Source organism: Eretmochelys imbricata, chromosome 11 (assembly GCF_965152235.1).
Source record: "Eretmochelys imbricata isolate rEreImb1 chromosome 11, rEreImb1.hap1, whole genome shotgun sequence".
Lineage (NCBI taxonomy): Eukaryota > Metazoa > Chordata > Testudines > Cheloniidae > Eretmochelys > Eretmochelys imbricata.
Window position 1 is genome coordinate 65,149,816 of NC_135582.1, and position 25,747 is coordinate 65,175,562.

General features: G+C 42.3%; 1 protein-coding gene across 2 annotated transcripts in view; it reads right to left on the bottom strand.

Annotated features, from left to right (window-relative positions):
* KANSL1L (KAT8 regulatory NSL complex subunit 1 like) overlaps positions 1–25,747 on the bottom strand; it is a 98,965-nt gene that overhangs the window by 50,610 nt on the left and 22,608 nt on the right. For both annotated transcript variants that reach the window (XR_013347541.1, XM_077830415.1), the window contains exons 3-5: positions 15,770–15,911; positions 11,434–11,631; positions 10,035–10,156 (exon numbers count right to left, since the gene is read on the bottom strand). Coding sequence is in view for 1 of the 2 variants with exons in the window: in XM_077830415.1 (XP_077686541.1) it covers positions 10,035–10,156; positions 11,434–11,631; positions 15,770–15,911 (462 nt within the window). In the remaining variant the exon portion in view is untranslated. The remainder of the gene's footprint in view (positions 1–10,034; positions 10,157–11,433; positions 11,632–15,769; positions 15,912–25,747) is intronic.

Genomic DNA, 25,747 nt, shown 5'->3' on the forward strand with positions numbered 1-25,747 from the left:
TCATTCCCATGCCATTTAAAAAGGGTGACATTTTCTAATATTGATAATTATCAGAGTTTGAAGGTTGAGCTGTATAGGAGAGTATATGGACGGAGAGAAGCTGGGCATTAATGGGAGCCACAGAGTCATACTACACAGCTGGGGAGCTGGGATGGGTGGCAGAGGCCAATGGTACCCAGGCTTCCTGCTTAGCCTGGTGCCAGGCCCTAAACCAGCAGCCTCGTTCTATGGACCCCTTCCCATTTCTCCAAGTCCCAAACTCCATTCCACAGTGAAGGTCTTACACTTTGTACTTCATTTTTAACTGTTTCTATTTTTTTCCTCTTTTATTGTTATTAATAGTATCATTAATAAAAACAGAACTAATTGTGGAAATGAGTACGGAGTAGGAGAAGAGGTCCAAAAAACAGGGAAGATGGGCTGGGACTTTGGGAACTGGGCAGAACAGTCAATGACTCAGTAAGAAGCCCTGCTGCCAAGCCCAGCTCCCCAGTCCTTGTGAATTCTGCCTCCCTAACCTTGCTGCTCTGTCCGGCTCTTCAAATGCCCAGCTGATGTCCTTGCCAGCTCCTCCCACTGTCTGTTTTAAGACCAGTTTCTCAAATGAGTGGCCACCTGCAGCCACCAGGGGCTTTTCTTGTGGCCACAGCCTTCTGGGCAGTGATTTGGGGGAGGATGGTCTAGTGCAAAGCAGCAGCCCCTCCACCTAGATACCCCAGCAGGGATTGTACCCTGCACCCCTCCAGAGATAAAAACAGTGAGGGAGCTTGGGCTTCGGGCTTCAGCCCTGCGGTGGCAAAGGGCAGGCTCTGTCCCCTGGCCACAGGGCTTTGGGCTCCATCCCCAGTGCCAGTGCTTCAGTCTCTGACTCTGGCCTCGGCTGTGCAGCAACAGGTTCTGATTCTAGTCCCCGCCCACCCACCACCCCAGCCGCCGCTGCTACCTCTGGTCCTGGGCTTCGGCCACATGGCAGCAGGTTCCATCTCCTGGCCACAGGGCTTTGGGATCTAGCCTTGATCCCCGGCTGTGCAATGGTGGGCTCCAGCCCCGGGCTCTTGCTGTGGACTTACCACCACCACCACCACCCCGCATTGCTCCTGACCCCCGCTGCTTCCTCTAGCCCCGGACGTCAGCCATGCAGCAGCAGGCTCCATCCCCTGGCGGGGGGCTCGGGCCCTGGCCCCATCCCTGGCCTCAGCTGCATGGTGGTGGGCTCTGGTCCCAGGCTTACACCCCATTGCCCCTGACCACCCCCACTGCCCGCCCCTCATCCATTTCCCCCATTGCCCATGCTGCCTCCCTACCCACCTCCCAATCCAGGGCCTAATTTGTCCCCGGCTTGCCCCAGCTGAGTAAGTCTGCTATGAAAAATGATATTAAACATACAAATATCACTTTTCACAGTAGCAGACTTACTAGCTAGCACATCTTTTAAAAAATAACAACAACAAAAAAGACAAGAATGTGCAAAGAACCTTATTTGTGTTTCTATTCTGTTTAAGTCCAATAAAGACTGGGCGACCAGACGTCCTGTTTTTAGGAGGAACAGTCCCGTATTTCAGCCCTCCTGCAGGTGGGCCTACTCTTTCTTAAAAATGGGCAAACTGTCCCATATTTTCTGTCTCGCCCCCATCAATACTGACGGGTCCTGCTGCTGGTCGGATCCCTGCTTGCCAGCCACTCACCCACCAGCAATGAGTGGCGGGCTCCAGTGACTGACGATAGGGGTGGGTGTGGAAGGCAAAGCTACAGCTCCTGCAGGGCCGGCCACTGCCCCTGCTTGTCCGTCACTGCAGCCCCCACTACCTGCCAGCTCTCGGCCAGCAGGTCCTCACCCCGTCCCATTTCCGGACCACACTGGCTGCACGCTGCAGTGGCTGGTGTGTGCGGATAGGTGCCAGGCAGTGGCCAGTTACGGGTCACCTCTGTTGCCCACCCATATGCCCTTTAACTTGCACCCCCTCTCGCTGTCCTCTCCCTGCTTTGCCCCTTCACCATCACCCACCCCCTCAGCTCCTCCATATCCCCCCCGGTGGGGTGCGTCCCGCTCCCAGTGCTGTGCAGAGAACCAGCCCCTGGTCGGACACTCAGCTCACCAACAGCTTGGCTGGCAGGCAGGCTTCTTCCTTCCCCCACTGCCTCTGGCTGGGCCGGTGCCCCAGGAAAGCCCAAGACCCTCCGGTATGTGCCAAAGGCCCCACAGAGCTGGCATGGGGAAGCCTATCCGCCCCTCAGCTCTGGAGTGGTGGGGAGAAGCGATTTCCAGCCTGTTCCCACCCCGACCCTGCAGGCTCCACAGTAGGGTCCCAGGCAGGGTCTTAGCACCCTCTTCACCCGCTCCGTCCCCATGGCACCCTCCCCTGCTGAGCCACCTCACAGGCCGGGTTTGCTGAAGCCCCTGAGGTCTCTGGTGCACAATGTGTCCTTAGGGTTTAACCCTTTCTGCCCTGACTGTAGTCGTGGGATAGGTGGTGGAGGTGTTAGCTGCCTTTCAACACTGTGCAGGCAGGAAGGGACAAGCAGCTTCCAGCCACAGGGGAGTGGGAAGAGATGAGCTCTGCAAAGACATGGTCCAGGTCATCCCTCTCGTCCCCTTCCCCTCCCGCCTGCCCCGCGACTGGAAGCAGCTTCTGTCCCTTCCTTCCCACAAAGTGCCAAAAGGCTGCTGCTGGCCACATTCTGGTGTGAACCCTAATAGAAATCTGGGGAGGGGGGCCATGTGACCCTGTGGGGCCCCCCCCCACGATGCCTCAGGATGACGCAGCACCAGATACCAGGAGAGGCGGGTCTGTCCCAGGGGCCCAGCCAGACATGGATGGCGGAGAGCACCAGGCAGGGAGGGTTGGATCAGTTGGTCACCCCTCCCATCCCTGTGTGAGAGAGATATATGTGAGTGTGAGTGTGTCACCTCTGCCCATGTGAACCCTAAAGCCTTAAAGATAAGACAGTAAATAAAAAGAAATACTGCATAGTTGGATTCTTTTTAACAGTGGCTCAGTCAACTTGATGTTAATTTGAACGTTTGTACTGCATAGTTCTGATTGATTGCCGTTGAATTCACTTGAATACGAGTAATTTTACCAGGTGTCCCGTATTCAGCATAGGGAAATACAGTCACCCTAAATAGAGACAACTGTACATTATTTTTATTGAGTCTTCAGAAAACCCTACATATATAAGTTACAATGATTTTTACATGTCTACAGGCATATTTATTTCTTTTTCCTAAAGTTAATTAAATATTTTCGGAAAAATTGTCTGAGCAGCCACCAAAAAAATCTGTTGTGAGATCCTGTCCCCCCATATCCACTGAAATAACACCTGTGGCTTTGCTTTGTCACAAATTCTTGGTACAGGAAAGTAAAGGTCTCAGCACCAGTAGTACACAGTCTGGTTTCCCTGACAAAGTCGACCAGATGGACTCCCCAACCCAGGTTTGAAGCATCCATTCCTATAAATGGAAATTCAGATGGCTGTCAAAATACGACTCTGCAAAAGGATATTGGAAATTAACCACCACCAGATGTGGAATTCTTGAATTTGCTATGGCACTCTCAACCGTGCTAGTAAATTGCCTTTTCCTGTTCTGAAACTGATGGTTAGCCAGGATTGCAGAGCCCACATTCTCAGTAAGAGAAACAGACTCACATATGTGCAGGAGGCCATAAGCCCAGAAGACTCAAAAGGTTATTTTCCATGCCATGAGGTTGCACCTTTATTGAAGCTATGTATTTTTGACTCTCTCTCTCCTGGTAGGAAAGCAGCCAACACTATAGAGTTGACAGCTGCTCCTATGAACGTTAGTCTCTATGTCTTAGTGAAGGAAAAGTTCTATGCAAAATGAATTGGGAATTCTCCCAACAAGGAGATTCAACAAGATTCTTGATTTAGTCCTAAGTGGACTACAGGATCTGGTCCAAAAGGTTAATAATACAGCTGAGCTGCTCATCAATAGCAACCATAAAGTAATTAAATTTAACATCCCCGGGAGGCGTGGGGAGAGTAAAAGAAATCAACCATAGTAGCATTTAACTTCAAAAAGGGGGACTACACAAAAATCAGGAAGATAGTTAAATGGAAATTAAAAGGAACAATCACAAGCCTGAAATGCCTGCAAATTGCATGGGAACTTCAAAAACACCGTAATACAGGCTCAAACTAAAAGTGTGTGTCTGTATGTCATAAACCCAGAGGAGGACCAAAAAAATGCCACCATGGCTAAACAGAGTAAAAAAAGGTAGTTAGAGACAAAAAGATATCTTTTAAAAATTGCAAGTCAAATCCTACTTAGAAAAACAGAAAAGAGCATAAATTCTGAGAAGTCAAGTGTCAAAGTATAATTAGGCAGCCAAAAAAGAATTTGAAGAACAGCTAGCAAAAGACACAAAAATTAAAACAGCAAAAACAAATGCAAAACCACTCGAAGCAGGAAGCCTGCCAAACAATCAGTGTGGTCACTGGACGGTCGAGGTGCTAAAGGAGCATTCAGGGAAGAAAAAAAGAGCATTCCTCCACTGTGGAGGAACTAAATGAATTCTTTTGCATTGGTCTTCACTGCAGAGGATGTGAAGGAGATTCCCACACTGGAGTCATTCTTTTTAGGTGACAAATCCAGAGAACTGCCCAGATTCAGGTGTTGATAGAGAAGGTTTTGGAATTAAATTTAGTAGTAGTTAGTCACCAGGATCAAATGGTATTTACCTAAGAGTTCTGAAGAAACTCATATATGAAGTTGTAGAACTACTAACTGGTATGTAACCTATCACTTAAATCAGCCTCTGTACCAGACAAACAACAGATAGCTACTGTGACACCAATTTTTAAAGAAGGCTCCAGAGATGATCCTGGCAATTATTTCAGTACCATTAGAATTCCTTGAGAGGGTCAACAAACGTGGAAAAGGGTGTTCCAGTAGATATAATGTACTTGGACTTTCAAAAAGTCTTTGACAAGGTCCCTCACTATAGGCTCTTAAGCAAAGTAAGGAGTCATGGGATAAGAGGGAAGGTCCTCTCATGGATCAGTAACTGGTTAAAAAGAGAGGAAACAGAAGGGTAGGAATAAATGCTCAGTTTTCACAATGGAGAGAGAGTTAAACAACTGGGTCCCCCAAGAATCTGTATTGGGACCAATGTTGTTCAACACATTTGATAAATGATCTGGAAGAAGGGGGAAAACAGTGAGGTGGCAAAGTTTGCAGACGATACAAAATTACTCAAGATAGTTAAGTCCAAAGCAGACTGCTATGAGTTACAAGGGATCTCACAAAACTGAGTGACTGGGCAACAAAATGGCAGATGAAATTCGATGTTAATAAGTGTACAGTAATATATGTTAGAAAACATAATCCCAACTATACATACAAAATGAAGGAGTCTATATTAGCTATTCTTCTTTGAGTGATGGGCCCTATATGTATTCCAAACATGGGTGCGCATGTGCGCCATGCTCTGAAAGATTTCTGCAGCAGTGTCCATTGACCTGCACCTCGAGCTCCAGGCAAGGTTATATGAGGACGTGCGGGGCAGCGCCCCTTTGGTTCCCTTACTGCTGCACTGTTAGAGTCAGAATCCTTGTTCCTCCGTGCTCATAGTTTGTCTACAAGAGTGTTCTCATCTGTTCCAGTACTGTTCATTATTTCTCTTTGTTTTTCTTGTATAGTTAGTTATTAGCATTAGTGTAGTTAGTTCCCCCTCGCCTCACTTGGGACCTGCCCCGACTTCATTGGGAGACTATGCCCTTCGTTCCGGGATTAAAAAACGGTGCTTTGTGCCTTCACTCGTATTACTACTCAAGAAAAAGATCTTGGAGTCACTATGGATAGCAGATGAAAACATCTCCTAAATGTGCAGCAGCAGCCAAAAAAACCTAACATTGCTAGGCACCATTAGGAAAGGGATAGATAAAGATGGGAATATCATAATGCCACTATATAAATCCACTGTACACCAACACCTTGAATTCTGTGTGCAGTTCTGGTCATCTCATCTTAAAAGAGAATTAGAAAAGGGGAACAAAAATGATTAGGGATATTGAACAGCTTCCATATGAAGAGAAATTAAAAAGACTAGGACTATTCAACTTGGAAAAGAGATGACTGAGGGGAGATAGGGCAGAGCTTTATAAAATCATGAATTGTGTGGAGAAAGTCAATAAGGAAGTGTTACTTACCCCTTCGTATAACACAAGAACCAGGGGTCACTCAATGAAATTAACAGGCAGCAGGTTTAAAACAAAACATAAGGAAGTACTACACACAACACAGAGTCAACCTGTGGAACTCATTGCCAGGGGATGCTGTGAAGGCCACAAGCATAACATGGTTCAAAAAAGAATTAGATAACTTAATGGAGAATAGGTCCATCAATGGCTTTTAGTCAAGACGGTCAGGGATGCAATTCCATGCTCTGGGTGTCCCTAAGTCTCTGTTCTGTTCAATCTCTCTGAAGTATCTGGCATTGGCCACTGTCAGAAAACAGGATACTGGGCTAGACAGATCATTGGTCTGATCCAGTATTGACATTCTTATGTTCTTCGGAAGAAACTCACTGAGGAGACTGGGCCTTGACAAACAAGAGATTTACCCGTATCCCTAGGCACCTTAGATGGGCCACTATCACCACGATGTATTTGGTGAAGACTTGAGAACCACATTGAAGCACAAGGATTGTGTGCCTACCCAGAATCTGAGGTACTTCCTATGTTTAGCCCTGACTGAAATGTATCAGAACATATTTCTGTCAAAAGCCTAGAATCAATCTTGACAATTTATAAAAAGAGGAACAGTGGCCAGCTTAACCATACAAAACCTGAATTTCCACATGATTTTGATCTGGGCTCTCCGTTATAATAAAGTTTGAAGACTCACCTGTTTAATTTGAGATTAGAAAATAATGGGAGTGAAAACCCTCTGGAGTCATCAGTCAAAGGCAAGAAGCCTTGGAGAAGTGACTAAGTGAAGGATCAGTTTGCACTGGACAACTGCCCAGATCCATGTTGTTATTTCTTAAGGGTGGAAGAGAGAAAGATTGAGGAGGGTCTGTTTGCATCTTACTTCTTCCTATGCTTCAGATCTGATGAAGGCTCAGATCATGGTGCCTGTTCTTTAGATTTTTTCCCCTCAGGCTCTGAAGGCATTTGGTGTGCTGGTCCATCTAGACATTTTCTCATGATGCACACCACCATCTGCATCAAAATATTGTAGGACACCACAAAACAAGAGGCAACAGAATGGTCAATGACTATTCTAGAACAGGAAATGCATGATATCCAGATCAGAACTGCACATAGCATGGACAAACACCAATCTGGAATTGTGCAATGACTGACTGACACAGACCTAGCTGTCTTAAGCCAAGCACCAACCTACTAATCAATTTTAAATGTTGTTTAACTATAACCTATCAAATAAATAGAAGCATTTAGAAAAACAGATAGTCTGCAGTGCGGTCAGGATGAATAACGGTTCAGAGACTCCAATGCTTAGTGGCAGGAAATGAACTGAGAACAGTTGGAGACTAGATCCTTTATATACCTTTTCCCAGTTTGGATCCATGGAGGGGTGCATGCCACATGTGCAAGCCCAACAGTCATTGTTTTCTACACAAAGAGGAGTGAAGATGCATGCTCCCAACATTGAGGATCTGTCAAGAGTGTGTGCGCTCAAGTCCTCAGGACTTCATTTACAAGGGGAGGTTACAATGAATTTCTCTTTGTTTACTCTTTCCACCTGCTGGCAAAAGGATATGATGTTGGGATCTGCATTAAGCAAAGCTGGAAAAATACCAAAACCAAGGCTCATTCTCATGCAAGTTTACCTCTTTAATGTTAATGAGCTGGGTACAACTCACAGGGCAAATCTTACCCTCTCTTCAGACACAGACGGCTTTGTCCAGAGTTAAACAGTAAGTTTTTGTTCTAATGGGAAGGAAGGATACAGGAAGCCTATATAGAGGGTTTGCAACCCCCACAATTCTGCAAGTGCTGCCTGTGTACCATAATGAGGGATCAGGGGGAGAATGGAGTCACTGACTCAAACGTTAGGGGTATATCTACATTGCAGAGGGGAGTGATCCTTCCAGCCCAGGTAGACAGACTTCAGCTCCAGCCTGGGCCACAACGGCCACACTATTAGAGTGAGTCTGCCTACCCGGGCTGGGCGGCTTGCTGACAGCTGCAATGTAGACACACCCTAGGTGGACCTACCAATCAAACCCTCCTGCACCCAACGGAGCTCACAGGGGTTGCAGAAGCTGCTGCAGTAAAGCTCTGCTACCACTCTGTCACTGGCAAAAGCCTTGGTTCAGGGCAGAACATTTTCCCCTCTATGAATTAAAAGTCAATCCAACCAACACAAGTGGCTTGGGTAGGAGACAGGAATTCAGAAGCTCCAATGTTTGCTTTTCAAATGTGTTCAATTTAGTTTGTATGGACTGCTCTCTACCAGTAGTACTTCACTGCTTTGCAGCCCTCTCATTCTACCCTCTAAAAAGTGTAAATGCTTCTCCAGAAAACAATGCCTGCTTCCATGCTCCACAGATGACAGCTATTACACAGAGTTGGAAGGCGGTGAAAACAGAACTCACTGTTTTGAAAAACACTCCAAATCTACTGTGTCAGTGATTCATTTATTTAGATTGATAAAACAAGAGACACTTGTATGAACACTGTATGTGCCTCCAACAAATACAAGAAACACAAACCCTATAACATAGTTCTACTAAAAATCAGACAGCACAAATAAACCAAATTCCCCCTTCCGCTGTATATCACCCTCCACAATATTTCCCTTTTCACTTTCTATTTCAAACCTCAGTTAAACATGTTGAAAGTTTCTTACATTACTAGCAAACAATAAAAACCTAGAAACCCTACAGCAAGTACATGACAGTGCCCCTCCGCCCCCACACAGACACACACAAGTTTACATCTTTTAGGCTAAGACATGACAGCAAGACTATACTAGAAGAGTAGTGTACAGCAGAAGGCAAGGAATTTCTCCTCCCTCCCCTGCAAGTATAGTTTAAAATTTGACACATCTCATTCTAAAAAGATAGTTCTGAAAATATTTCTAGAAATAAATTTGTTTAAACAAATCAAAGATAACTTCTGAAATCACAATATTATGGTTAAGGCACAGGATCAGGAGTCCGGAGACTTGTCTTCTGCTCCAAACTTTGCCATAAACACCTTCTGTGACTTTAGCGGAGTCACAAGGGGACTGATTTTCCACAGATGGCAAGTATTCTCTTCTCCCACTGATATCAACAGCAGTTGTGGGTACTCAGCAGCTCTGCAAAAGCAGACTACTAATTTCTCAAGATCACACACCCTCTGTGCTTACATTTATTTTTTTTGTAAAATAAGGATAGTACTTATCTCAATTTTGTTTTGAAGCTAATGTTTATTAGTACAGTATTTTAAGAGCTTTGAACAAAAGATACAACTTCTAAACAAGTGCAAAATGGCATCACTGACAAACATTTGTCTGCTATTCATTTCACAAAGTAATATGCTATAATTATGCAGGAAAGTAAATTATCAAAAAGATAAATCAATCACTGAATGTTTGCAATATATAATTATGATACCTTAATATTTTTTCTTATTAAAGAAGTGTTTTCATTGTTAACAAAGGAAAGTCATCACATAAAACAGGACTGTTTTCAGACAACATACTCCAAAGTCTAATCAATTACATCATTGTCCTCAGAAGATTTCATTCTGGCACAATAAATATAATTTTAAGTCTGCAATAATGAATGATCATACCTACTGTGTTATTTTTACCCCACTTCACAGCTGTGTTTGTCATATGAAGATTTCACATGTGTGTAATAGTCTGTGGAATTTATGGCAACCTCAGGAACAAAGCTGCTACCTTTAATTAAGTTCAGAAGCAAAAGTTCTCTCCTTTTTATATTTACTACTGTAAAATTACTAGTTTTACTGATTTAACATTACAAAAAAAACTGCTGAGGTTACAGTACTAGCCTGTTCTCAAGAAACAAAAATTACATCACACGGTCACCTACCTGAGAGATATGCCATTGACCAGTTGTTTCTGCTTACAGGACTTGGAAGAGAGAGGAGAGGACGTGGGGGACAGATTGAGTGGAGCAATCAGATTATTGATGATTTCACTCAGCTGAGCACTCTGAAAAACACAGTAGCCGAACTTTTCATTCACACAAAGCATCAATCTAAAAAGTGTCCCTCCACCCCCCATTTAGTATTCTTGATCTAGTTTTCTCCATGATGAACAAGTAAAGACAAGATCTCTGTACATATAAAAAAATGCTATGCTTGTTATTTCACAAGTTTATTTTGAACTTTAAAAAACAATACATTATGTTTTTTAGATTCTTGCTGAACCACTGCCAAGGACACAGTTTAGATATTTTTAGAGCAATATATTTAAGAAAAAAAACCCCTTAAATCTGAACTTTTAAGTAACCTGCTTTGCAAAGAACTGCATGTTGAATGCTCCAAGTAAGCAAGTTAAGATGGGACATTCTAAAAAATCCCCTCCAGTTTACTTTGTGTTTTATTGTTTCCTCTTTCACAGTAAACAGGAGAGGAAACATTTTAAAAATAGGAAAATGTTACCATAAAGTCACAAAAACTTGGCAGGGGCAGTATGGAGCAGGTGTAGTACCTGAAACGACTTTTATCTCCCTTTTAAAAAGTGTTCTAGTTTTCCCAGTGATGTATCTAAATGTATGATCAATCTTATATTTTCTTTGTTTGACATAATAAAAAGGCAAGTTTTACTCCACATTATCCTAACAAGTTTCCTACAGTTGGTTCACCAACATGTTCCCCTTATATACTTTGTAAGGAAAGGAAAACCTACACCATAGTTCCTAGAATCCAATGTGGAAATTAATATTTGGGACACCATGCATCAAAATTCTGTTCTCAGCAATGCCTATTCCACAGAAGTCAGTGGGGTTACGGCGATGTAACTTTTTCACAGAATTGGCCCTATATTTGTTGAGGAAAGAAGGTGAGCAAAGGTTTGGTTTTTTTAAATGTAATGTACTTTCACAGAAAAGTTGCACTCATTTACAGGACTATAATTCTGTGAAATGAGAAACAGTAGCAAAAATGCACTAAACTAAATTGTTAAGGACAAGAAGTTACATGGGGAACTGTTAGAGCTATTGTGCAGAAACCTGATGTTTATTTCTCTGAAGCAAGAGATGGCCACTTTGATTAAATCAAAACAGAATTATAGACACTTCAGTAATGAAAAGTTAATTTGTAAACCTAGTGACCAATTTATTTATTTAAGATCTTAAATTCATCAGCAGCCACTGTTAGGAATGTGAAATATCTTTACGGTTCTGTGAATAAATACCACGTAGCTTGCCCTAATTCTGTAATAGGTCACTTGGCTCCATTTGACACTCAGTTCTTATTTTACTTTACCTGTTTTTCTATGTTTCGTAGAAGTAAAGTAGGGCTGCTTGGTGACATTTCAAAATCGTGTTCCGGCAAAGAATCCTGTCTCTCAAGAGTAGCTTGAGAATTCCCCGTGGTGTTTAATAAAGCTTCTGGGTTTGTCAATTGTGTTTGCTTCTTCAAAATGTCTTTTGGAAGTGGGAATTCTTCTAAGATCACCATCCCCTAGACAACAGCAATTGAAAACAGTTGGTGGACAACAAATTAACCTTCCTAAATCATTTTCAAGTGGCAGTCAACCTGGAACATACCTCTTAAGTCCACAGCAACTCTTTGGAACAGTTTTGAGTATGCCCAGTACATGCAACATGTAAATAATACTAAATGCATTTAAGCAATAGCAAAGCTGTAACATTCATTTTTTTTCTTAGCAGCACTAAACCTACGTGTCATAGGACTGTCTCAGAGCCTGTGCCAAAATTTAAATTAGAAATCCATACTTGATTATATCAAGTATGTGATCCTTTGCCTGATGTTTTAAGATGATTTCCTCTTTGTAGGAAAAAAAAAAACCCCAGCCTTTGATTTCCAAGTTAGTTAACATCTTTACAGCTCAGAGGTTTACTCTGGAAGTCCTTAAAATGTTCCCTTCTCCCACCACTGCTGCCACCCACGCAAAATGTCAAGGTTTCTCTCTCTAATCCATCAAAGTATAAAACAACACAAACAGCCTTTCACCATAATTCAAGATAAATTGTTTTTTTGGAGTTATGCATTTTCTTGGTTTTGTATTTATGGAGGCAACAATCCTATATAAAATATTTTTCTACGAAGCCCATTGTTCTTCAAGGGCATCTGCAGGAATAAAATAGCCTCAATGTATTTTTGCAGTATCTCATCTGGAGTATAAATACCTTAAAGAGATAAATATCACCGTTCATAGTAATGAACACCAGATGTTTTAAAAAAAACAAAAACAAAAAACATTTTACTTTGTTCTCCAGTTACAAAAATAAAGTGTCAAAAGCATTCAAATCCATTTCCTAAAATAAGACACTGCAAAGTCAAAGACATTATTGCAAAAAGTAAAATAAAACGATAACCAAAACAGAGCTTTGAGACAACCAAACCTATTTCCTCAACTGGTCATGCTAAATGGCCGTTAGTCTGAACTTATGTGTTTCTTTTCCATTTAGCAAAGCCTACAGAAACTTGGAATTTGATGGCATTAGCTGGGAGTGTAAATCTGGTACTTAGAGCTATCCAGATATAAATCAAGAGCTACTATTCAGTGATGAAAGAATGGGATCTTCCCACTTCATCTTCTCATGTTTTGGTTTCTAGTGAGTGCGCTCACTTAAAAGTTATGGAGGGTGAAGGAATGGTATGGTGTGGAACTCAATCAAGATGCTTCTATAACTTCTAATACCCAATAGGAAGATGGTCTCTGCCTTTGCTGAGGCTCCTGTGATGCTTCCATGTTTATGGTTTTATTGGATGGTCCTCCCAACATCACACTGACACCGTGAGTCCTGCCTCAGTGGCAACTAGCCCTACAATCTGGAATTAGGATTATTTTTTGAGAAGGAAAACTCGGAGGGACATAAGCAACATGAAGATGCCCTCATCTTCTCGATTCTGTCCACTGTTTTCCACTGTTCAAATTAAACAGCAAGTTGTGTACCCAAGAGCAAAGTTAAAAACTGAAGAACTGCTGCAGAGAACCTAGGCGTGGTAACCTACATGTCCACTGAACGGAAATGTTTACAGACATACTGGCCTTACATCAGGCTGGTTCTGGTTTCTCTGTGCTAATTATCAGGAGAAGCTCCAGGTGTGACTAAAGCTTATCCCAAACATAAGTGTACTTGATATGATAATTTGTGGTCCACACAGCCAGAGCAGCTGAAAACGAGCCCTTGTGACCAGGGAAATCCAGTTTCTTCTAATCCTTCTCTTAGGTCAAAAGGAAGGATCTGCCAGCCTTGAATCTCTCTAATGCAAGCTGACAGACTCAGCAGACCTTGGTTCGGGGTGGATGAAAAAGAAAATTCAAATCCTTTTCATTGCCCTTTGTAAAGGTAATCATGTCTCTTTGCCATTCACATCAACAAAAGACTTTTAGAACAAGAGAAAAATACGTAGTTTGAGCCCACTTTGATATTTGCTATGGCAATCTTCCACTTCATTTTCTAGTATGTAGCTTATTTATTACTTGTTTTGTGTGGGTACTCAAAAAGGCACAAAGCATGATTTGGTTGTAGCAGATACTCTGCAAACCAAAAGGAAGACACACAATCCCTGCCCTGAAGAATTTACAGTCTAAACACAACATTCAAAGAGTAGAAGAAAGGGAAAGAACACACAAGCCACATGACGCAGGCAAAAGTCAATTTTTTAGAAACTGTTTTTCACTGGAGTTTTTTTAATGAATATATTACACAACTGGAGTGGGGGGTGGGGGAAAGAAGAAATGAAAGGAGTTAACAGAAACAAGAGACTTTAAAAAAGGAAGGGAGGAAGGGACAAGAGACATTAATACGGGAGGGTTAGGAGAAACAAAAAGGAAAGGGGAAGAGGAATGGAGAGAAGGCAGGAGGGTAAGGAGAGGAGGCTGGCCTGCAGCCAGGGAGACTGTAAGCAGAAATAGTTGGAAAATGGAAGTGAGAGTTGCCACAGAAAAATACAATAAAAAGGATTTTATTTTTTTTTAAACCAACCAAAAAAACAACAAGAGAGAGAACCTGAAAACAAAAGCATTTAGTTTTGGCAACAAAGCAGTTTTTGGTTTTCCGCTGACTTTTTCTGAGTGACTATTTTCCAATTAGAAGAGTCTCTCGGCTCCCTAGAGCCCTGCAGTTCCTCCTCTGAATCCATAAGGGTAGGGAAGAGGGACTGCGTCTTGCCTGGTACCCCTGGATGACAACAGAGTGGGATCTCCCCCATACCACTCTAGTTTAGTGTTCTAGATGTTTCACCTTCCCCAAACGTTGTAAACGCACATTTGTTTCATATTTTAAAAAAAACCCAAATCTTAAAATTTAGAATTAAAAATTTAGCATTAGAATTTGTGTGTTAAGTGTACTATCTGCCAGCCAGGAGACCAAAAAGAAAGAGGTTGTCAATCAGCTTTCATGCCTTTTCATAGCTACTGCCTTGGTACAATATTCAAACTATACAAATCAAGTCCCAAACTATTTTAAAAACTGAACCAGGATGAACAATCTAAATGGTAAAGCAAACAGATAGTGACATGCACTAAGTGATATAAAGCCAAATACTGAACAACACTGTTGATAAAAGGGGATGAAAAACTGCGCGCGCACGCGCACACACACACACACACACACACGGATGTTGTAACTAAAAATATAGGACCAAATCTTCCCCTCCACTTGCAGGAGCAAAGAGAAATTCCAATCTGAGACCACCGACCCAGACGTGAGGGAGGAAGTGTTACTTCCGCAGCATTATCCTCTGGGAAGGGATGGGGCTGGGACACATGGCAACATAGAGTACCTCCTACCACTAAGGAAATACATGATTAAGAATACTGGCTCTTAGTCACTGCCATGTTGTATATTTCTTCCCAAACCCCACAGTCATGCTGATAGGCGTGGGGTCTGAAGGGGTGCCCCAGGAATAAGTGCAGAGACAGAGGACATCCATAGAGGCACTACATGAATTTCAAGAGTTCCACGAGTGGACCTCCTTGATAGTTCCACAGATGGAGAGGGGCAAGGCAAGCCCTAGAAACTCTTTCCACCACCACCACAACAGGAACAATTAGTGAGAAGGAACTTGCCAAGTTTTTGGCTTCCTATGCAGGGAATGAGTTGGCTGGCCTACAGAACTGAAGTGCTAAGAATAGCATGATTTAGCATAACATTCCTGAAATATTATCAGAGTTTAGCAACCTTGAATTCCTTACTTTTTATTTCAAACCTGTACAAACAAAACAGTTGGTATCATACTGTAATTCTAATTCTAACTAGCATTTGACATATTCAAAGCACTGTACAAACATTAATTTATTAGTCCTCAAAATATTTTTGTATAGTAGGCACAAAAAATTACTGTTTTTTTTTTATAGATCGGGAAACTAAAGTCATTTCCCTAAAGCCACAGTGAATCAGTGACAGAGCAGGGATTGGAACTCAGGAGTCCCTGACTCCCAACCCTGTGCTCATGCCCTCTAGATCACCATGCTTCTTGTTTCAGACATCTTCTCATTAACCTTTGTAATTCTTTGCAATACTTTGCCTGGATACCAGAACTGTTTAAAAAAGAAAAAAAGAAAAATTACTGGAGACACTGTACATGGATTATTTGAAAAGCCTACTTATGAGCACACAGACAATACCTTGGTGGCACGTATCTGCCTGTGAAGGTCAGTTAGTTGTTGGATTTTGTATTCTAACTCCGAAATCTGGGCTTGAAGCCATGTCCAACGGCAGCCAACTTTAGCTCGGTCTACAAGCCACTTCCATTCAGAACTATAGTTGCTGTGAAGATGAAGAAATACTGGTTAGTCCAAGAATAAAGACAAGCACATTTTAACAAATGTACTTTCAACTGCTGCAAGCATCTCACTTGCCTTCAGAGGACATCTAATTAGGATAACACAATTACAACATCAACATCTCATTTCCTTAATTAAGAACTGGTACAAGTTTTTTGCACCCAATGTCATATTCATCATTCAATAGATATTGCAACTTTCCTATAAAAAGCTGTTTTTCTCTGATATATTCCAAAGCCAAAAGCAAGTGTAACTACTGAACTAGATCAGTTAAAGCAAGTTACAGATTTTAAAAGAATTCCAATAAAACTACTAGCAAAACCCCAAACACTTCTATTTCTGTCAAGTCATACTGAGGACTTCCACAAGCCTCCATAGATATCATCTCACTGACAATTCTATTCTAATAAGGCACGACTCAACAGTTAGCAATTATATATGTCATGCTACTCAAAGCTGTAACTGTACAGTAGATTAGGTTTATTTTATTTTTTTAACCAATTTTATGAGCACAATTACAGATTTGTGTGATTCAACTGTTAGGTTTTAAAAAATTCCTCTCCTGGACTGTTAAATTACCTACTTGTACAATGTGATATGTATCTGTTTATTTTAATGTAATGACTAGTAGAGTTCTAAATAGACCTCTTGATATTATTAAGCCACGTTCATCCCTAGTGTCAATGAATTTTGGTCAACGTGCCTATTAAGTAAATAGATCACATATGGTACTTCACCCCTCAAAGAGTTATTTTAACATTCAAATGTATTTGAGCCACAGTGTCACAAAAAGCAGTATTTCAACACGTAACTTCTGTAGCACTCTGTGCCTCAAAGCAACACCCTGGAACCTCCACATTCACCACTGTCATATAATTATGATATGTTTTCTACAAAGTATGCCTTGTGATGTATAATTTTAAGAGTCTTGATCTGCTGAACATTAATATCCTGTTGGATTGCACATGTTATCACTGTATGTGAAGTTATGATGTTTTGCTATGTCTGTGTTACTGAAATATGTCAGGTTTCAGAGTAACAGCCGTGTTAGTCTGTATTCGCAAAAAGAAAAGGAGTACTTGTGGCACCTTAGAGACTAACGAATTTATTTGAGCATGAGCTTTCGTGAGCTACAGCTCACTTCATCAGATGCATACCGTGGAAACTGCAGCAGACTTTATATATACACAGAGAATATGAAACAATACCTCCTCCCACCCCACTGTCCTGCTGGTAATAGCTTATCTAAAAGCCATTTCCAGCACAAATCCAGGTTTTCTCACCCTCCACCCCCCCACACAAATTCACTCTCCTGCTGGTGATAGCCCATCCAAAGTGACAACTCTTTACACAATGTGCATGATAATGAAGTTAGGCCATTTCCTGCACAAATCCAGGTTCTCTCACTCCCTCACCCCCCTCCAAAAACCCACCCCCATACACACACAAACTCACTCTCCTGCTGGTAATAGCTCATCCAAACTGGCCACTCTCCAAGTTTAAATCCAAGTTAAACCAGAACATGGGGGGGGGGGGGGGGGGGGGGGGGATAGGAAAAAACAAGAGGAAATAGGCTACCTTGCATAATGACTTAGCCACTCCCAGTCTCTATTTAAGCCTAAATTAATAGTATCCAATTTGCAAATGAATTCCAATTCAGCAGTTTCTCGCTGGAGTCTGGATTTGAAGTTTTTTTGTTTTAAGATAGCGACCTTCATGTCTGTGATTGCGTGACCAGAGAGATTGAAGTGTTCTCCGACTGGTTTATGAATGTTATAATTCTTGACATCTGATTTGTGTCCATTTATTCCAGTCAAACTGGACAGTCTCTACGTAAAAGAATAAATGGACACAAATCAGATGTCAAGAATTATAACATTCATAAACCAGTCGGAGAACACTTCAATCTCTCTGGTCACGCAATCACAGACATGAAGGTCGCTATCTTAAAACAAAAAAACTTCAAATCCAGACTCCAGCGAGAAACTGCTGAATTGGAATTCATTTGCAAATTGGATACTATTAATTTAGGCTTAAATAGAGACTGGGAGTGGCTAAGTCATTATGCAAGGTAGCCTATTTCCTCTTGTTTTTTCCTACCCCCCCGCCCCGATGTTCTGGTTTAACTTGGATTTAAACTTGGAGAGTGGCCAGTTTGGATGAGCTATTACCAGCAGGAGAGTGAGTTTGTGTGTGTATGGGGGTGGGTTTTTGGAGGGGGGTGAGGGAGTGAGAGAACCTGGATTTGTGCAGGAAATGGCCTAACTTCATTATCATGCACATTGTGTAAAGAGTTGTCACTTTGGATGGGCTATCACCAGCAGGAGAGTGAATTTGTGTGGGGGGGTGGAGGGTGAGAAAACCTGGATTTGTGCTGGAAATGGCTTTTAGATAAGCTATTACCAGCAGGACAGTGGGGTGGGAGGAGGTATTGTTTCATATTCTCTGTGTATATATAAAGTCTGCTGCAGTTTCCACGGTATGCATCTGATGAAGTGAGCTGTAGCTCACGAAAGCTCATGCTCAAATAAATTCGTTAGTCTCTAAGGTGCCACAAGTACTCCTTTTCTTTTTGAAATATGTCAGGAGGTTGGGAATACCCACAACCAGCCTTTTAGGTATAACAATGGAGGAGCCAGATATGCTGATGGCCCACTTAAGGGAATCCACACTCCCCAGGACTATCCCAGGAACTTTATATGGAGACTTCTCAGTGATAGCACATAGGCAATGGAGGCAGCTTGACCCACATCATAGCAAAGGCTCTTTCCAGGAAGTTGAAAGAAACTACAAAAGAGGGCAAGTAACTTCACCACTTGGCCTCACTCCCCCCACAACTGAACACCTGGAAACATGTCTGGAGGACGAAGACTTTGAACTGGGGAGGTGACCCGGGCTGCAGGAGAATTCCAGCCTGTGTACCTAAGATCTGTAACCTGTTTGTACTATCAGGGTGAGACACTGCCTGATTCAAATCCTGTTTAGTTTACAGAACTTGGAAAAATCCTCTTCACCAAGATCAACAACAAAGAACACGAGAGAAAGTGCCTACACAGCTGGAAAGAGGAAGAATGAGCCAGAGTTAGTCTTATGTCACTTATATGGTATGAAGACAGCATGCCAGTAAAGATATCCATGCTCAGATACCAAACCACAATGGATAAAGAAAGAGCTTGTTAAACTATGCAGTACATTATTTGATGGAAACAGGTCATTATCAGTAGTGGAGTATCTGTACCCTTATCTTTTACATTAAAAAAAGCATTTTATTATTATTATTTTGCAGTATCAGATCTTGGACTAACTATATTCACAGCCAGTTCTGCCATCAAATATGTATTTATCATTCCCTCTAAAGTCAATGTGAGTTGCATGCCCACATCTGAGAGCAGACTTTGGCCTTAGAATAGTTAGAATAGAATAGAATAGCAAACATACACTGTATTCATTTAAATTAGACTACAATATATATGCCCTTAGGACACCCTGTAAGGAAGTGTTTCCAGTGGTTAGAGTAGGCCACTGGGTATCAGGATTGACATAACAGTTAAAATTTGGGGGGGCGGGGGGAAAACACTTAAGACCATAATTTTGCCCAACTGTGAAAACTGAAATTGACAAAAATAGAAACAATGCTTAAAAATAAACGTTGATATCCACTGAAATGATAAAAGAAAATATAAATTGAATTCTGCCAAGCCTACTTACGACGGATACGAGTAGAACACGTACAATTTATCCACTTATTCCTTTTGTGGATAAAGGACAGAAGTGAATGGGATAAAATAACCGTGAGGATGGAGTACTAGATCATTCTGTAGTATACAGCTAACAAATTAAGTCATCCCAATAAAGTGGCAAGTAGAGGATCATACTTACAGTGAAACTATAGGGCTGAAATAAGACCATGCAGGGAGACTCTGCACTCCTGTGCATACCTCTGAACTCTGCCCTGTGACTGTATATGTGCATGAGCAGGAAGAAGCTGTCTCAAGGCAGGGCCAGTGGGACCAATAACTACACAGATCCACAGAACAAAGCTCCATGAAGGAGTACAAAGCTGCTAAAAAAACCAGGAGATTATCGTAGATATTAAGGCGAGGAAGCCCCATGCTCTGGTTCTACATTGGAAAAGGGACAAGAAAGGACACAGATACTTTCTCTATGTGTCCTCACTACAAAGCCTGTTTACTCAGTTTCTGTGCTGGCGATGAGAATTGGGCCCTATCCTCATATACTTACAGACAGTAAAACCAAGTGTGTTTGCCTCGGTACAACCCAAGACCATTAGCAACGTTACATTTTCAGGATTCTCCACTTTTCAGTATGCTAGAAAGGTGAAATATTACTCTTACCAAAGCTGAAACAGAGAGTAAATTATGTTTTTAAAATGTGTTAAAATGATTAAGCCAACATAAGAACAGCCACACTGGGTCAGACCAAAGGTCCATCTAGCCCAGGGGTCTCAAACTCAAATGACCACAAGGGACAACATGAGGACGAGTACATTGGCCCGAGGGTCGCATCACTGACCCCCCTGCCCCGCCTCACCCCCACCCCACCCCTTCCATGAGGCCCTGCCCCACCTCTTCCTACCCCTTCCCTGAAATCCCCACCCCAACTCCACCCCCTCCCTGCCCCCAGGGGGTGCCAGGAGGGGTGCAGGGTGCGGCAGGGGGCTCAGGGCAGGGCGTCCGGGTGCAGGAGGGCTGTGGGGTGCGGCAGGGGGCTCAGGGCAGGGGGTCAGGGTGTGGGGTGCAGCTGGGGGTCGGGGTGCAGGAGAGGTGCGGCGGGGGCTCAAGGCAGGGGGTCTGGAAGGGTGCGGGGTACAACAGGGGGCTCAGGGCAGGGGGTTGGGGTGCAGAAGGTGCTCCCTGCCTGCCTGCCCTACCCCCACGCCACTCCGTTAAGTGGCCGGAACCTGGGGCAGGGGGGCCACAGGGGCCTGTGTGTTGCCCTGGCCCCGCCTCCAAGCACCGCCTTCTGCAGGACCCATTGGCTGGGAATGGGGAACCGTGGCCAATGGGAGCTTTGGGGGAGGTACCTGGAGGTGCAGTCAGAGCCACACACAGACCCTGTGGCCCCCCGCCCCAGGTCCCAGCTGCTTCCCGGAGCAGCCAGGAGGCAGGGCAGGAAGGCAGATGGGGAGCCTGCCCTGACCCCACTGCACACCGGGCTGGGCCAGAGCCGCTCTAGGTAAACGCTGGGGGGCCACACAAAATAACCCCCGTGTGTTTGAGACCCCTGATCTAGCCCATCAACCTGCCTTCCAACAGTGGCAAATGCCAGGTGCCGCAGAAGGAATGAACAGAACAGGCAATCATCAAGTGATCCATCCCAGCGCCCATTCCCAGCTTCTGGCAAACAGAGGCTAGGGACATCATCCCTGCCCATCCTGGCTAATAGCCATTGATGGACCTATCCTCCATGAATTTATCTAATTCTTTTTTAACCCTGTTATAAGTCTTGGCCTTCACAACATTCTCTGCCAAGGAGTTCCACAGGTTGGCACTGTGTTGTGTGAAAAAAAATTTCCCTTTGTTTGTTTTAAACCTGCTGTCTATTAATTTCATTTGGTGGCCCCTAGTTCTTGTGTTATGAGAAGGAGTAAATAACACTTCCTTATTTACTTTCTCCACACCAGTCATGATTTTATAGACCTGTCATATCCTCCCTTAATTGTCTCTTTTCCAAGTTGAAAAGTCCCAGGCTTATTAATCTCTCCTCATATGGCAGCCGTTTCATACCCCTAATAATTGTTGTTGCCCTTTTCTGAACCTTTTCCAATTGCAATATATCTTTTCTGAGATGGGGCAACCACATCTGCACGAGTATTCAAGATGTGGGCATACCATGGATTTATATAGAGGCAATATGATATTTTGTCTTATTATCTATCCCAACGCACCACTTAGAGCAGAATCGCTGCTTTTACCCTAGAGTATGAGAATTGTAACTAATAGAGTTACACTGATTTTGTTTAATGGCTACATTTTATTTAAATTTAAATAAATTTAAATCAATACATTTAAATTTTTCCCACATGACTATTTCAAAGAAGCTGTTTTTCATCTGAAAAACTGGTTTGAATTCCTACTGTGTTGGTTAAATTGCAGCAGGTCAATCCTGTGTGACTTGCATGGAAGAAAACAACAAATAAATACAGAAGAAAAACCAAACCACAAAAAGCTCAGACAAATGCAAGAAGTCTGAGTATAATCAAATCTATAATTAGAAGGAACTTGAGGCTGGCGGTGTAGGGGCAGTGAATTACATGTCCATGAAGAAATTCATTCCTAAGGCCAGTAGAGGCAGCCTAAGCCTAGACTAGCACTAAATGAAACCAAAATAAATGTATTATTACTACTACAAGCCACTCCCAGCCTTCCTTGACTGGAAGGACAGACCTTAGTCCAAAAGCTGTTGACAGGACAAATGCATGAACAGTAAGTTCATCCTTCCTCCCCATTCCCAAACCTTCTGCATCCCTGCCCCCACAAAGGGAAAAAACAAAGAAAACAAAAAACTGAATGTGAGTATGGAAACTATTTGCAATTATATTTTAAAATATTGAGATGAAGCCAGCAAGAAGCTTAAAAAAAATAATTCATTTTACAAATGCTACTGTTCATCCGTCATCTGGGAATTATGTTTCAGCATTGTCTATAATTCAGCAGTGCCAAGAAACCAAAAAGGCAACTTAACTGTATGGAGAGGGGAATTGCTAACTGAAGTAAAAAGCAGCCTCATGCTATGCACATATATTTTATTGTGAGGGGTTTCCTGCTTCTGTAAATACAGTTTGAAAAATAGGTCTTAGGTAGAAAAGCAGTAGTAATGGACAAGCAAATCAAGGAGAATTTAGGGTACAGAAGGAACACAGGATCAGGTTTTGCAGGGATGGTCCAAATTTGGAGACAGCTGAGAAGTCATTAGACTGAGCCATGCAACTTCAAGGGGCAGTATGTGATGATGTACATCCCCAAACACTTATGCCCTGAAAACTGTGGGGAAGAGCCTCACCAGGAATGAAGGTATTGGTGAGGATAAACAGTGTGCCCAGACTAGTACATGCATTAGTGGGGAGAGAGTTAATGGACAATTAATGGAAGTTTCCTATTAAACAGAAGAAGGCACAAGCTTTAATGTGCCCACACCAGTGTTATGAGAAAGCAGTAAGAGCAACCTCAACTGTACAAAATCATGATCAGACTTCAAAAATCATAAAGTTGGCTTAAATATCATATTTTTTTGCCTGTCTTAATTTCTGAATCGGAGGTGATCTCCCACAAACTGGGAGTGGATGATATCACCCTAAAGGTGAAAAAATTAACCTTAAACACATATACAAAAATGCAGCTTCCTTATTCAGTACTCAGAGGTAACTCAGCTTACTCTCTCCTCCACCCTACAATGTGGGTAGCTTCCATTCTATCCTGAGCTATCCCCACTCTTCCTATCCTTTAATTAGGGAGGTGGATATAGAAGGACAGAACGGCAACTTCCTCGAGCATCCCTCTATGGTCCTCCAACACCTCTCTCTGTGCACTTGACTCTTATTTCTTCCTTTTCTTTCAGTCTCCTACCCCTCATACTTTTTCCTCTCTCTGCCATTCCACATTCCCTTGCACCCCACTTTAGTCTGCCTCCTGCTCCTCACATTCCTTTAAACTTCACCCTCTGGTACTTCAGTTTCATGTGTCCCCTACTGCCGCCATACTCTCATTTCTGGCAACTCCATATTCTCCTACCCCCTGTTTGGTCCTCACACACTGACCACGGGGTCATCATCTTTCCTAGCAACAGGTAGCCTTCATACTCATTAAAAATAAAGGAACATCTCCATTTTGGATGAGAGCACAGCTTTGCAAATTTGAAGGTAAAAATAAAAAAAAATCAAAAAAAAAAATCAGAAATTCTTGTGAACCCTTAAAAATGAGCCAAATATCACAAGTAGTGATAAAATCATGAGAGACAGCAACTCTGGAAAGTGACAAGCATCCTGGTTCCCTAGGGGCCTTGACTAATTAGCTACACAGATTAAAACAGCTCATACCACCTAGCACTGCAGCACAAACAGTAAACTAGCACAGGCAGACCCCCCCCCACCCCATGACTGAAACTGCATGTTTGACAGAACTGTCTGAACTGGTCCCGATGTCCCCTGCAGCATGTTACACCAGCATTACAGCCAGCTTCATTATGGCCCCAACATACAGCTAAACTCAAAAAATGATCATCTTGAATATAAACATTACATTGCAGGTCGTTATTGTAAAAGCAGGGTTCCTGCTATATTTCAACAGTACATCAGTGAAATCTCATTTCCCTCCAAAAATTGATATTTAATAAGTCAGACATTACTTATGAAGACAAATGAAGACAGCATAAACTAAAGTGTACACTAATGCATAGTTATGTTGCATAATGAATGTATTTTAAATTAAATTAGCAGTTGGTTTTCGGTATGAAATAAAAATGCCCACTGCTAACAAAAACTAACACATGCCACAGCTGAACAAACATGTCCAATTTATGAAATGACCTGTAAATGCTTTCTCAAGGACTAAGTCTTCTAGCACGCCTACCTAATGTTTGTTTTCAGAATGAACTACCATTGGTCACTGCTGAAGCATTAATTCCCCGGGACCAGTTAACTGCTAAATCTATACCCGCATAATTGAAAAAATGACTGCTGTTTTATGTGCTCAATGTATTGCATACATTCCAAGCAGCCAAATCTTGTTTAAAAATGTGAAAACAAACTGTAACATATCATATCAGAGGCAATCACCACCACATAACAAAACACCATTTACTTTGACAGCTCAATAGTGGTCTTTACCCAGATCATCACAGAAGAATGACTACAGAGAAAACAGGATAAACATACTGTTGCTTTATGATTACTACTACCAAACAAAGCGATGTACTGAATATCAATTCAATCAAACCTCAATGGAACTCAGAAATACACTGTTATTTCTACAAAGATCTGTAATCACTTAATTCTTCTGGAGCCTCCAGCAATATTTTCTGGAATTTACTAGATTTATTTTTTTAACCTGATGATTTTTCTGCATCATGGCACATTGCTTCAGAACAGATGAGTTACTATTCTCCATATCATCTGCAGACATCAGTAACTGCTTATCACAACAATTTCTAGCACCTATTCCTGATTCCTCCATCCCAGATGTATTGTTACTAGTTAGTACTTTCAGAACTGCATCCAATCATGTGTTCAAACACACACACGCCGCAACTTCTTTTCCAACTTGAATAACTTTAAAGTTTAAATTTAGCTACAAGTTCTAAGGAGGGTAAATGCCAACGGATATATGATATTGAAATTATTAATTGTAGCAGAGATTAAAATTCCTTTTCAGGGAACTGATGGCATATTGATATACGGGGCGAAAAAACCAATCAAGTATGATTTCTATTTCTGTACCCCCACATATCAGTTCAGAAGATACAGGAATAAACTGCAATTCCCCCAAACAAAGCAAACTAAACTACAGAAGAGATCCGAGAGTGAAAACAGAAGAAAAATGGAAGATCTCTAGACAGGCATGACTGCCCTGAGAACTTGGCAACCAAAAGTTTTATTCATCTACAGAAGTACACGAGTTGAGCCTTTAATACTTGGAGAAAGCTTAAAAGGAGAATGGCATAGCAGCCTCAGATGACTCCTCATCTGAGATGTTGCATGTTCCAGCCTAACAAACTGCAACAGCAAATACGATCTACAGTATGGGACAAAACTGTGTTTGCATCTATGGAATTCCTGAATGCACATAATCACAGGCTAGAGAT